At 36.8% G+C, this 15,228-nt stretch overlaps 1 protein-coding gene across 1 annotated transcript; it reads left to right on the plus strand.

The window, feature by feature from the left end:
• The first annotated feature begins 11,059 nt into the window (after positions 1 to 11,059).
• Positions 11,060 to 15,012, plus strand: LOC110878746 (CBS domain-containing protein CBSX1, chloroplastic). Its single transcript, XM_022127109.2, has 8 exons — positions 11,060 to 11,498; positions 12,700 to 12,787; positions 12,870 to 12,934; positions 13,246 to 13,294; positions 13,708 to 13,760; positions 14,281 to 14,396; positions 14,480 to 14,537; positions 14,616 to 15,012. Exons 1-8 carry the CDS (start codon positions 11,301 to 11,303, stop codon positions 14,688 to 14,690), a joined length of 702 nt encoding a protein of 233 aa, XP_021982801.1. The 5' UTR covers positions 11,060 to 11,300; the 3' UTR covers positions 14,691 to 15,012.
• Positions 15,013 to 15,228: the final 216 nt, after the last annotated feature.

The following is a 15,228-nucleotide window of genomic DNA, read 5'->3' on the forward strand; positions in this document are numbered from 1 at the left end:
TATCTTGGTATTTAAGGAGGCTTTAACATTTGGGGTATGTCACTTGCACCCAACCGCCCCATCTCTCATTTGCTGGCCACTGCTGCGTACTTTTCCATCAGTCGTTGTACTACCGTTTGTAGTCTTTGTGTTTTGTGATCTTAGTCTCATCTTCTAAAGGTAAACGTTAATTTGTTTTAGGTTGTTGGATTGCCACCCGTTTAGAGTTTTTCTGCTTAGATTTTGTCGTCTTTTACAGCGGTTTGTTTTATTTGGGAATTTTTATTGCTTTTGACGGTAGATGCACGGCTATGTGTTTTCACGTTAATAATTTTTGGGTAACGACCTACCGGTATGTTTTCCTTTGATATGCATGGTCACTGTTTTTTGTTATGGACATTTTGTTTCCTTTGACGTTATCTGGTTGTAAACCTTTTGGTTTTTACCGGTTAAACGACGTTTACTGTAACACCCCGACCACGTGGAACCCGTGATGGAAACATCGAGGTGTCACGTTACGAGATTGTTCATAACACATGGCACTAATTTAAAGTTTTATTATATTAATCAACTGAATTACATTTGTTTTTTAAACACAAAACATCATAAGTAATTGTTTTTAAATTAAATCAAACTAAGGCTCAAGTACATTTCCTATGTGAAGCATACTTGAATAGCATCATCAAATACTAGTACCTGAAACATATGCGAAAAATATAGGGTCAATTAAAAAGTTGGCGAGTTACATAGGTTTTGTGGCTAAGTATATGGCAAAAGCTTTGGTATTGTAATACGTTGGCCAACTAGAAGAGTTGAAGAGTAAAAAAAGGTTTTTGAAGCCAAATACACGGCATAATATTCAGTATTGCAACACAGTGGTTTTGATTGTAAAAAAAGTTTTGTGATGGCAATATATGATAACTAAACCAATTTGCATTTAACCACGTATGATAACTAAGAGGGGCGCATTCAAGCCTAATGTCGACATATAGGCACAGATTCTATCATCTCACGAAGTACATCCCATGTACCATGAGCATCACATGCCTAGGGGATGGGTCGTCACACCTATAGTGCTATAATATACTACTGGTTAGTTTGATCAAAGTTAAGGAATGCAACTCAAGGAGTTATCCAAACAAATTTCACACAAAGGTATTTAGGAACATATCGCCATAAAATGTTGTTTTATAAATAAGCATATGTTTCACACCAAAAGTTTTAAAGAGGAAATGAGGGGTGCTATGTACTCACCTTGGTGTCTTTGAGATGAGTTTGTATTTTTTGAGGTTTTCCAAGATCACGAGTAATTTCTAATAATAAGGATTCTTCAGTAAGGTTTTATTGCGATGATGTTTGTGGATGGGTATGTGTTAAAGAACACTTGAAAAATTGTAATTTGTTTAGTTTTTGGTAAGTATAAGTTTTGACAGTCTTCTGTGTTGTCTTTGTTTTATGTTTTAAAAATAGTAAACGATGTCGAAAAATTATAAACATTTCCAGTCAACTAGATTAGCGTGTGTTCTACAACTTTTGTTTAGAAAGTTTTTCTGTTTGGAGTTCAAAAATGGTCAAACTGTTGATCTTTACAGATCGTTCATTTTTGCGCTTCAGTATGGTTTTAAACGGTTAAGGGCCGAGACAGAAGTGTTTTTAAGTGCATTATACATCGTTTCAACCTATTTCGGAGTACTTAATCATGAAATAAGAGTTTACTTCATTTGGTTAAGTTTTGACTAAGTTATGGTCTTTCAAAATAACAACACAGAATCTGTCCAAAACAGGAAAAACACTTATGTGTTCCCGTTGGAAATTTTATTATGCGTAAAAATATGGGTTCAGATGGAAATAAGCTACGAAACTAATTCCTATTGAAAGACTTAATGGAAAAAAACTTACTAACTTTAGGGGACTTTTCCAAAAGACTAGAAGAGAAAGCTCAAAAGTAAGAATGAAGAAAATCTTGTAAGACTTCTAAGTGAAGTGTTTGCATTCTGAGTTGGTGTAAAGAAAATGGTGATCAAAGGGTGCTATTTATAGTGAAGGGAGGTGTCACACCCCAACCGATGGCGGAAACATCGGGGTATGGCACTGAGCGAAACAGATTGTTCAAGAGAAATTCCATAACAACTACATTACCAGATAGTTAATATTATGTCCCATACCATAACCCATCAAGCAAAATAAGTTATTACAGACAGCGATATCTCAAAAACAAATAACATGTTCCAACAACTCAGATTTAAATAAGTAAAAATAAATTGTCTTTGTTCGTTTCTAGACTCCACCCTACTTGATTCCACAAAAGCAGGTAAAACACAGCATCCTAAACACCTGTGACATACGTTAAAAATAGAGGTCAATACACATTGTGTAAAGGTGAGCATACAAGTTTGATATAGCATAATAGAGTTCAAAATAGTTTACGCATAACCAACATGTAACATGTATAAAGTGAAGGCAAGTAGGTTATCGACAGAGAAATATGCACAAACGTGACTGCGAGTTGTAGAATGCGCAACACATATCCCCACTAGGACACGTGAGGTAAAGCCCTTAACAACCCCTGTCCACGACAGGTGCTGAGTCCAAACTATAGTACTATCGTTGCTAAGGTGTCATGAAACAATCACTATGTTAAGTTAACATACAAGCATTCATCGAATAACACGTAGCATGCAATAGCTGTTAGCGTATAAATAGTGTTTGCGTTGTGTGTCGATTTTGATTTAGCATAAGTAACGTATGTAACACCCAAAAGTGCGTAAAGCAAAAAGGGATCGAGTATACTCACAGATTGTGTTTAACAAGTAAACACTCTCTTGGATTGAAGGGAGCGCTGAGAGAGATTAGCCTGAACAGTTAACGATAGCATAACGATAAGCGGCGCGTAAAACGATGCGTTAAACGGTACTTTGCACCAAGTGTCGAATGGTAATCCGATTGGATGGCAATCTGATCGGATGGCCAGTCGATCGGATGTCAATCTGTAGATGGTCATCCGATCGGATGGCCATTCAATTTGATTGACATCTTGTTTGATAAGGATGTGTTTGTGTATGATGGCTTTGAAGTTTTCGTTGTAGCATTTTGAAAACAGAGAAGTATCTCTACCCTTCAGGCCGATCGATCGAACGGCGGTTCGATCGGGTAGCGATCCGATTGGTAGGGCACTTAGTGAGAACAAGTTCACAGCAGGATCGTCACTCGATCGGATTGCAATCCGACCGGGTGGCAATCCGTTAGTTACTGGCGTTCTTTGAAAAGTATGAAAATGATTAAGTACCGTAGTTCCAAATGTCACACGGTCGGATGGTTGTTCGATCGGATGGCAATCCGATCGGACGGTAATCCGCTCGACGTTCAGAACCTTTGCAAAGGTTGAAATAAAAGTTTAAGTGTGGAACCAAGTGCAAGCGGATCGGATGGCTGTCCGATCAGATGGCAACCCGATCGGATGACAATCCGATCGGACGACAATCCGTCCCCACGGCCTGATCGTCTTTGTCACTTGATTGTTTTGAAAGTTTTGCAGTTTTGATCGAGACGATGTGATATCTTGCTAAACAACAGAAACCCCATCATAACCCAAGTGACCCGATCGAACAGGAATCACCCTAGTCCGGTCAGTTCACGGTTCGAGATGGTTGTTTATGTTTAGCTCGAGATCGGTCGTCTCGTAGATAGAATTTATATATTGAACCAATACATCACTAAGAAAGAGTAGAAGATCAGAACAAGCTCCGATTCTATCAGTTTTGAGTGCATTGAGTGTAAAAGAGTTGAAAGAAAGTTAGAAAACCATCTTTCAATCCCTTTAACCTCGAATCTGTGTAGATCTATGCGAAATCGTTGTTGTTTCATGTGGAAATCATTCAGATCTGAGTTGTTCTTGGTGGAATGAGGCCAATACTTGAAGTTCATAAGAACTCCATGATGACATCATCCTAGAACACTTCAAATCCGTTGATTTCACGGTTAAAAGTTAAGATTCAAAGGTGAAAAAGATGAAGGAGTGCATGTAGATCATAGAAGTACAAGATTTAGGTTGAAAACTTACAAGAATCGCGAGAAATCGAGGGAAAGAAGGCTGGAGTGCGGCTGGGTCGAGTGGAGAGCTGTCACATCACAAATGATGTGACAGGAGGGTATTTATAGGGTTTCCAAAAGAGGAAAGGTGCAAAGATCGGATGGGCCACCGATCGGATGGCGACTCGATCGGATGGCAATCCGATCGAATGGTCACTCGATCGGGTGGCCACTCGATCCTGGTGTCCGGCCCGTTGAGTTTTGACGTTTCGATTCGCGTGTTGAGCGTTGCGTTGCGATGTGTTTCGAACGGGCGTTGCGATAGATTTATAATAAACACACAAATACTATATCTAACATAAAATCATCATAGTTAACTTGCGTTTAGCGTTTGCGATTCGATTGCGATAGAGTTGCGATTGCGTTTCGATTATTCACCACAAACATAGACATAATTAAACATGCACAAGTAACACATAAAAGGCACACACACACGTAAAACAATATCCAGAACGCACGATTCGAGTCGCGAATGCGATTGCGATGCGATAGGCGATAAAGCGATAAAACAAGCGATAAACATTGATTAAACCTCGATTATTAAAATAAAAGATTCGATTACAAGTCAAAGAAGTCAAACAGTAGTTGAGCAAGGAGTGACAGATCGCAATTAGCAATCTTTTCTTTCTTTGACTTCAATCTTGACTTTGACTTTGACTTCCGAAACACGGGGTGTTACAGGAGGTTAAGGAGATCAAGACAAGTGTCCATAGAGGCTTAAAAATGTGATTAGTGTCCATTGAGGTGTTAACACTAGAAGAAGTGTGACAAAGGAGAAGATAGGTGACAAAACATGGGCAGGACAAGTGTTCACGGATGTCTTAGGATAGGATTAATGTCCTATGATGTGTTTATAGCTTGAAGATGGCTTGGACAAGTGTCCATGAGCGTTTTAGGAAGTTATTAATGTCTTACTAGGTGACATAACATGGTAACTTATGGTTTTTGGTATTTTTAGTCCCTAGACTTTGAGTTTTTGTGTTTGACGATTCTAATCCCTCAGTTAAATTTAGGAAGGTTTCAAGGTATATAATACTTAGATTTGTTCCGGTAATGACGCTAAGTTAAAATTATAATGTTCGTATTAACGAATATTTAATACGAAAGTTAAAGGATCGAAATTTTTTCCGGGGTTACATTTATCGGCTTAATGGGTTTCTATCAATGATATCGGGTCTGCTAGTGATACCTGACGTAACTGTTTTTCGATGGTGGGGTATGTTTTCCGGTGTTTGCTTTGGATTTGTGATATTTTGATATTCTTGGTTGTAAACCCACTGTGATATCAACGACGATGACACTATATGTTCGTCTATGTTTTTCGATGATGTCTTATGTTTTCCAGTGTTTGGTTTGGCTTTGTGATATTTAAATTTTCTGGGTTGTAAACCCACCATGATATCAATGACGATGACACTATGTGTTCATCTAAGATTTCTAGGTCAATGTAAATAATTTTTATTTCTTTGTGTTCATCTGAGATATGGATGACAATGACACTATGTGTTCACTCAAAAGTTTGTGCACTTTTAATATATTGATCACTACGATTCACTCATTATCGTATCATGTCACATTACAAGTTTCCAGATATTAGGCTAGAGGGTGTGGTTTAAAGCCCTAGGGGCTTTATCACGCGACGTAAGCATCACGTAGACGACACATAAGCATGGGCCTTTATCGTTAACTTACACGGTGTGGAATAACGCCCTTTATAAATCCCCTTTTAACTATATTAAAAAATGATAAATAAAAAAAGATGCTTGGTTGACTTTTGGTGGGGCCCGTTGATTTCACCCTCTTGCGCGCGCTATCCCTTTGGCGGAATCAATTGATAGCGCCCCCTTTAACGGAGGCTGGGTGGGGGTGGGGCGCCAAAGGGCGCTATGGAGCTTATGTGTGTTAGGGATGGATTTTCACAGCTTATGGATCATGGATCCTCAAATGCAGCTTGGATCAAGGATCCTCAATTCAGTTTGAATAAAGGATCCTCAGAAAATGTTGCAGGAATAAGGATCCAGGATCCTCATTATTATCCTAACACTAATAATTGTTTCCATCATTTTTTGAACTTGTTTTGCAGGAGTATTCGAATAGGACTTGGTCTAACCGAGATTCTAGGGGAATATGCTTCATAATTCTGCACGTACATGAGCTCTTCGACCGTTATGTTGATCGTGGGGGACTTGCACCTTTTTCGGATAGTTAGTTGAGCTAGTTAGTTTCTATTTTTAAATGGGGATACAAGCTTGATTAGATTATTATTAACAACACAACTGCACTACACTCGAGCTCTCAAGAACTCTCTGCGATTGCACACTTTTGCACTATATTGATCCTTGTACCAAGCTTGTTATCATCCCGATTTGTAAACCTTGTTTGTTTAATATAGTTGGTGATCGGTAGTTTCCATCACCCGAGGTTTTTTGTGCCGGAGATCATTCATTGATCAAGGGCTTTTTCCTCGTATAAATCCTTGTGTTCATCACTCATTTCATTCATTCATTGTTCATATATTTGATCATTTAACTAAGAATCACACCTCACAAAATCAGATTTGGTTGCGTTATCCTTGTGTGATTTTTGACCAAAACAATGTGGCGAGGTGGCGCGAAGCCACACCCCTGGCCTTATAAATCAATAATCGAATTCAGTTACCCGAAGTCCGCAAGATATTGTAGAGGAGATCAAATCGAGAGGTTTTGGGTGGATTAAAAATAGATCCTCGTGTAAGTATATTAGTTGATCGGAATGGTGTAAATATCCGTTGTATATGTCGTAATTTGTTTGCCCTTTGCCCGTTTGGGTCGGGGGTGTTTGTGTGTTTGGCCTTTTGCCCTGTTGGGTCGGAGGCGTGTTTTTATTGAAGTTTTCTTTTTCAAAAATTACACCTTACTAGATCCAAGATTTAAGCACACAGGGTTGAGATCCTGTACAAACAGTGCTAATTATAAGAACCGTAAGAACAGATCTGAACCATTGTTAATTTAAATCAAGGGTTGATATTCATTATAAATAAAACTCTTATAATTAAAAATTACTACTAACAAATTAGGGGTAATTTTGTAAAATTGCTAGTCATTTGACCATTTTCTATTAAATACAAATTCCACCAAGGTTTTTTAAACTAAAATAACTTTTATATACTTCATTATTTTTTTTAAAAATATATACCATAAAATCAAGTATTTTTTTATCTTTAATATGAGTACCATATTGCTATACCTTTTTGTATTTATAAAAGTGTTTTTTAAAAAAAGTTAACAAAAGGTGTTTTATATTTGTGCTAATAAGGTGCTGATTATGTGTTAATTACAAAATAATATAAACAAACACCAAAAGTAGATATAATCAGCACATCTGGTGTGCTGATAATGGAGAACGATTGAAGATGTTGTGCTAATGTCGTTTATGTTGATAATGGAGAACGATTCGAGGACGATGTGCTGATAATGAAGAACGATTAATGATGTTGTGCTAATTATATAGTGTTGTGCTGATTATATTTTTTGTAATTATTTTTAATTAGTTATAAATAAATATGGTCAAAAAGTCTAAATTACCCCTAAACTAATTTTTTATTGATGGACACTTGTCAATTATGTATTGGTTCTTATGGTTCTTACAAACTTAAGTGTTTGTATTTGATCCCATTCCTAAACACACAATAGTAATTTGTAGTGCAATGTCACTTGTTTTATTTTTCTTCATATTTGAACTTCGTAAATTTTCATTCTTCAATCATTTTTAGCTACGCTTAATTGATGTCCGTAAGATATTGTCATTTTCTTGAAAACGTTAAATATTCAAGATATCCTCAAAGTTTTACGCCAAGTCAAGACTCTAAGATCTCTCGAAGAACACTAGACTTTTGAGGGACAAAACTAGATAGCAAAAGCTTATAAAAAATAGGGATCTTACGAATCTCGTTTGACGTTAGGATGTCACCTCAATACCTCTCATGTTAGGTATGCACATTGTTACTCATTTAATGTGTTCATATTTGAAATCTAGTTATAATAAACTGAATACGAACTTGGGACATGTATTTTTTGAACAGTAACAATAACATTATTACATGTTTGAAAATATATAATTCTAGAGTCTATAGAATAACATATTTAGTTATCTTTCACAAACCAAGTAACAAGTGAACCAATGATATAATGTGTATTGATTTTTTTAAAAGGATGTTCATAAGGAAGATGGAATAAATATGGTGTAGGACTGTAGGATTTATTATCGTTTAAGCTGGGCACACGGCAAAGGACACTGACCGGCCACGACTTTCTTTGCGGGTTGACTAGTTCCAAGTTCCAACAAGAGATGGACAAAAAAAAAAAAAAAAAAAAAAACGGGTGTAACCTGACCTGATTTGCACTAATAAACCGGTTTCAACCCAACCAAAACCGTCTGTTCGTATGCCGGTTCCCCCTCTCGCCACACAAACCTGTCTCACCCGACCCGATTTCTTTTAAATACCGGTTTTGGGTACCGATTTATGACCCAAACCGATTTGAATAGAGTTCGAATATTTTTCACTCAAACCAGTTTCTCTTCGAATTGGTTTTGACCAAAGTTGACCAACCAGATTAGGTTTATGACCCAAACCGGTTAGGCAAAAAACACCTGTTTTGTACACCTCTAGTTCCAAGTTTGGGCCAGTAAGTTCAGTCTAGCCTACGTACAATTAAACTTGGTTTACTTTAAATATAGGGCCGATAATAAAAGACTAACATGGGTATAGAGTTCAGCCTATGCACAAATAAGCTATCTCAATGGGCTATTGGGCCACTTAGATTTGCTCCGTGTAACATACTGGTTTAAGGATGGAATATCTTAGGGATGGGCTTTTTTTTCCCAAATACCCGTACTCGTACCCGTATCGTACCCGTACTCGTACCTGTACCCGTACCGATTTTAAGTATTTGGTAAATGTATCGGTACCCAGTTTTATTGATTTTGGTATTCGGTACTTTCGGTATTGGTACGGGTACGGATAAAAACGGGCACTGGTACCGAATTCTATGTATACCTTTAAAAAGTTTTTTGTATTATCTTTTATTTCATATTATGGTATTTATAGTGTACTCGTATTAATTTTACCTATATGGTACCCGTATCGTATTGGTACTCATACCAATTTTACCTATTTGGTACTCGTACTATATTAGTACTCATGTTAATTTTACCTATTTAGTACTCGTGCAAGTGCTCAAAAAGTAAATAAAAACAAAATGGTACCAAGCGGGTACTGTACCGAAAATACCCGTACCAGTACCCGTACTCGTACCCGTACCGTACCTATATATTTGGTACGGTATTTGGTACCTAGTTTTGTTCAAATTCGGTACCGGTATTTTCGGTACTGGTACGGGTATAGGTACGGGTACTGTACCAATCCCATCCCTAGAATATCTTCATAATAATTTTGATGCAAATATTTTAAGGATAGAATGATCCATTTCATTCCTGAAAGGGTATGGTCCCAAAAAACCGCACTGACCAATCAGGTCGCGCGCAAGACCATACTTCTACTACATCAATTTGACAAACTTACTAGACCCCGCGCCGACTAAATAGGTAAAACCTAGGTCGCGCGCAAGGCCCAAATAAAGTTAAAGCTCAGATTCTACACTTAGCATCCTGGATGAAAACCCTCACCCCTGGACCTTGCGCCGGCTATATGGATTTGTCCCAAAGGCTGCTCGAGGACAGAAGCGCGGGTCCATCCTGGACAATACGAAAGGTACGAGTGGCAGAGAAATGGGCCAATCAGCGTCCAACAGGCTGTATCCTATCGTGCTCCACAATTAGCAATCGTGCAGGAGACAAGAAGGTACATAAGGACGCCTACGTGGCACCAATCACCGTGCAACGACATTTGCCCCATGATCTCCACTCACCTGCTGATGTCAGAGAGACAACAAGGACGACGACCAGGACATGTAGCTCCACTCAGTGCGCGCCAGCTCCACTTCATTCTAGAAACGCTGACGGGCATGACAGAAGGGACAAGAAGGATATTCCTTGTTGTCGACTCCAGGCCCAAGGCCTATCAGCCCATCTCCTTCTACACTACTCCGGCTAAAATAGAGACCTTCATGTACATGTTAATTCTATTATGTTCTCTGCTCTCTCACTACTAATAACTAATCACACACTTATTTCCTCAAAACGCATACTTATTCTCACGCCAGAGAGTGATTAAGAGGAGAACCCCCATATTCCCCTCCTTTTAACGAGCTTAACAGGGTGTTTAGTGTTTTGCAGGAAGATCAAGGCGTCTGCTCAGGAAGGATTAAGAAGATTAACCTTTATGGTCGAAACATAAGCCCAACTAATCATTAAATTAGTTATGTGTTTCTTTAATTCCGTTGTCCATTCCTTTGTTCATTCCATTCTCTCGTTCATTCCATTACCATATACCAAACAGACATTCATAAAAAGTGTGGTAATAATCATGTATGATTATTCCATATTTAATAATTTACATATGATCATGTAAAATTGATTTAAATTATGTTTGATGACTCTATCTTACCTTAAACTACTTAATAATATTTGTTTATATAAAAGACTTTATGATAACTTATATAAAAAAGATGTTATGTAAAAGATGAAAACTACAGGGTTAAAAATGTAAAAAAGATAAAAACAATGAGTGTTATATAAAAGATAAGAAATTATTAGAGTTACAAGTGTAAATGATAAAAAGTGAAGTGGTTAAAAGTAAAAGAAAACTAAGCAATAAACAAAAGTGAAAAAAAATCATAGGAAAGTTAATAGTAGTATTATGAGGGGGAGTAAACCTACTAATTAATATATAGATAATAAATTAATAATCTTAGAGTAAACCGTAACGCAATCTGCGTCCCTAAATAACGAGCTCAGCGTCAAATTGTTTCCTAAATTTCAAAATTTTGCTTGCTGAGTCAACTGTCTTGTAGAAACGCTATAAATTGAGTTTGGAGTTGCTCTAACTCAAATTGTAGCGCTTCTACAAAATACCAAACTCAGACGCAACTTATCACCGAACTCTTTAACACAAACTACATTACAAATTACTTTATGATGTGAATATATCTGTCGATAAACGGAATTAGGTGGTTTGACGAAAACGACCTTATCTATCTCGATTGAAACAAAGCATATAAGCAATCAACAAGGCAACCATATTTTCCACTGGATCTCTCCGCCAGAAGCCATCCACCACCACCACCACCACCACCATGGCCTCACTTCTCCGCCCCATAACTCTTTCCCAATCCACCGTATCTCACCACCATCAGTTGCCCTCTTTAATCTCATCTCATCCTTCGCGAATCTCCACACTACCCTCTTCTAATTGTATCTTTACACTTTCTTCTAGACCTACTCTCATCGTCGCAGCAGCAGCAGCAGCTACCTTCACCGGTAGTTCAGTACCGGTACATCCTTTTCTCACTCAACTTAGTTTAATTATCTTCGTGTTTGTGTTATTTGGGTTTTTATATGCACGTGTATAGGTCTAATATGTTGTTAAGACAGTCTCAAATTGGGATTGAAAACAAAGACGATGAGAAATTTTCGTTTAGGAATTTCAGCGAACACTTTGTGGGCAAATAAGTATAATTGGGGTAGAAGGTAAGAGACTTTGTATCTACATGCAAAGTCTGATTGAACAGTTTATTAGCTACAGGAAACTTATAATTAGCCATTATTAAATTAAAATAGGAACAAAGCAACAACAAAATAGGAAAGGGTAACTGGCTATGATTAAACATTGGAATAAAGAAAAGGTCGCCGCACCATCGACACACTATCCGCACCATCGACACACTATCCAGACACCATTGACATGTCATGTTGGCCGTATGATAGGGGCAAAAGTGGTTAAATGGGTCATATGGTAGGACGAAAAATGGTCATATATGGGTTGTATGAGAGCCAAATCATACGGCAATACAAAGTCATACGGCCTGTATGACCTTTTTTATCCTACGGCGCATATGATGTGACAGGTGACCGTCTGTATAGATTGGGAGGGGGGGGGGGTCTTGATAGCAACACTCTAAAGAAAATATTCAGTGCGAACACCAATTGTCTTCCCTTTTGTAGTAGATGAGATTAATGGATCTTTATTAGGAAGTGAAATGTTAAATTTATGTGTTTACTTCTTCCATGTATGGGATGCTTTTAGAATCAGATACATGCTTAATATTTGATTCAATATTACATTCAAGAATAGAGTCACACTCTTCTTGTCTGAAGTGAAGTTTTGCAAGATTCTTTCGCAACCAGCCGACCCCTTTACTTGACCAGTACATGCTTGTTGACAATTTATTCGCCTTTTGGGGACCATGAAAAGACTGTTGTTTCATTATGAGTGCATCTCTAATTGTATGTCTACATTATAATCATTGTTGTAATTAACATAGACGTCATATATATGCCATTCTAGCAAATGTCTAATGTTTATATCTGCATAAAGGAGAAGTATTTGTTAATGATTCCCATATACTTATTCGATTGTACTCATTAGTCACAACATACAAAGTGTCTGGCCATGTGGTGGTTAAAAGCATCTACAGTGCAATACGGTCCATTATCTTTCCTTTTATCTTTGACGAATGTCACTCTTGTTTCCAGCCAAGAAATGGAGTTCTGATTGTGGGTGATTTTATGACTACAAAAGACGAGTTACACGTAGTAAAGCCCACAACAACGGTAGATGAAGGTATTGCTTCACTAAGAAGAAAGTCATTGATCAATTCAATTTTATCGGCTCTTCTAAATTCTAATTGGTTTACATCCTACAGCCCTGGAAGCTCTTGTAAAATACCGAATAACTGGCTTTCCTGTAATTGACGATGACTGGAAATTGGTAACTCTTTTTTTCCATCTCCATTTTTCAATGCAATTTACTTACAATCCAGTTTGCTTTTTGCATCTTATGATATAGGTTAGCAATTCGGTGGTTTTTTTTTTTTTTTTTTTTTTTTTTTTTTTTTTCTGTAGTTCAGTTGGGGATTTCTTCTAGAATGGGGCTGTATTATATAGAAACTTGACTGAATCATATCGTTTTTATGTATTCATGAAACTATCCATTCATATGATGAGCATAGCATTTTGCTTAAATACTAGTAACGTCTCTTATGAAGTATTCAAACTTTCAAAGGTTCATTCTTTCTGCAGGTTGGGCTGGTCTCGGATTATGACTTACTAGCACTTGATTCTGTATCAGGTAAGCCACAACTTGAAATATCAAATTTTTATAGTAGATTACGTGGTACATATTATCTTTGATTTCAGTCCTGAGATTGTTAGTATTTATGATTTTATTCCATATGTACATTTGTATTTTGAATTATTGAATCTCAACTCTTATCTTTTCAATTTTTTCCTACTTAAACTTCTTACATGGCTGGATTGTTCCTACTCACAAAATAACTACTACGCCTCTTATTAATATAGCATATATATGGTTGCATGATGACTTTTTGCAAAAAAAAGGGGAAGTAAATGGGATTTAACCCTCCATAGTGAATAGCATCAACTTACTAATAAGTCTCGTTTATCAGTTATGCTTCTCCTACTTATTTCTTTATATAATTAGTTAGCAATCCTGGGATTGAAACATTACCATATTTTGATTAGGCGCTATGCGATCTGATGCAAGCATGTTCCCGGAAGTTGACAGCACCTGGAAGGTAAGTATCTACCATCTATTCTAAAAATGTTTTTGTTGGGTTATTACCCTTCTGCGATGCAAAAAAATTGCTAGGTAAACCATTCATAGTTATCAAAAGCTTCACCTAGGCTCTCACGTTAGGCTGTTGCGCCTGAATTGTCTTCGAAAAGCGCATGGGAGGCGCAATGTGAGGGGTGGCGGTTGCCTGCTGTTTAAAATCGGCAGCTCCTCTTTCATTTTCTTGTTTGGAATTTTTTTTCTTTTTTTATTGGGTAGTAGTTATTTTGTTTATTTTTATATAATTGGATGATCTTAAAAGGTTTTTAAAATTCTGATATTGGGAGTTCTATTATATTTATATGTCTTATATGTGTATATCTTTTTCTATAGTTTTCATTTTTTTTTGTCTTGGACGTGTGCTTTTATTGTGCCAAGCCAACACGCGACACCCATTTATATTTGTTACTCTCGCATCAAGTATAGTTATTGATCTATCTAATGCATACAATTTTCTACCTAAATTGATACGATTATTGCAGACATTCAATGAGGTACAAAAACTGCTGAGTAAAACCGACGGGAAAGTAGTTGGTGATTTAATGACACCCGCACCGTTAGTAGTTCGTCCAAATACCAATCTCGAGGATGCTGCCAGGTCTAACCTACCTTTATTTCTCGATTGTTTATATTCTGTAACACTGTAAAAAAAAAACTCACTGAAGAATCCTAAAATGTCAGATTGTTACTTGAAACGAAATATCGGCGTCTTCCGGTTGTAGATGGTGAAGGAAAGCTGGTACGATCCTTATACTTTTGGTTTATAAATAATTTATAAGGAGTTAATTAATAATAAGTGGTGGTTGTGCATATGAAGGTGGGAATTATTACAAGAGGAAATGTAGTAAGAGCTGCCCTACAAATAAAAAAGGCTAACGAGACCAAAACATGACACTTGGAGGAAATGGTATACATTCTAGTTGAGCATAATAATTATTATTATTATTATGTGTTTCCTATCATAATTATAAAGATTAATTGTCATTGGCTCGCATATTTTCTAACGTAAAAACGTTTCTTTTGCTATATTTATTATTTGTGTTTGTATAATTTTGTAAATGGTGTCTTTATATCATGCGATGCCTAATAACAAAAAAAAGAGAACATCAGCGTGCACTAAAGTCTAAAGGTGCTATTTTGGGGAAGACATAAGTGGCTTTTCTTTTGAGTATCAAATTCTGTATACATAAATGGTAACCCACCTGCCCTAGACTAACTCTTGGATTTTGTGTTCCAAACATGTAAGGTTTCATTTATACAACAGCTATACTTGTTTTAAAGAGTAAACTATAAAAAATAATCATATGATTTGTTTGAAGTTATGGATAAACTTTGTTTGACCGTCTAATTTTTAGGTTTGTCGAAATCTTAATCATTGTTTTAACAGACTTAATACCCTTCCACCAGTGGTGTTTTAATGATATATGGTT

The sequence above is a fragment of the Helianthus annuus genome, chromosome 9 (genome assembly GCF_002127325.2).
Source record: "Helianthus annuus cultivar XRQ/B chromosome 9, HanXRQr2.0-SUNRISE, whole genome shotgun sequence".
NCBI classification, from domain to species: domain Eukaryota; kingdom Viridiplantae; phylum Streptophyta; class Magnoliopsida; order Asterales; family Asteraceae; genus Helianthus; species Helianthus annuus.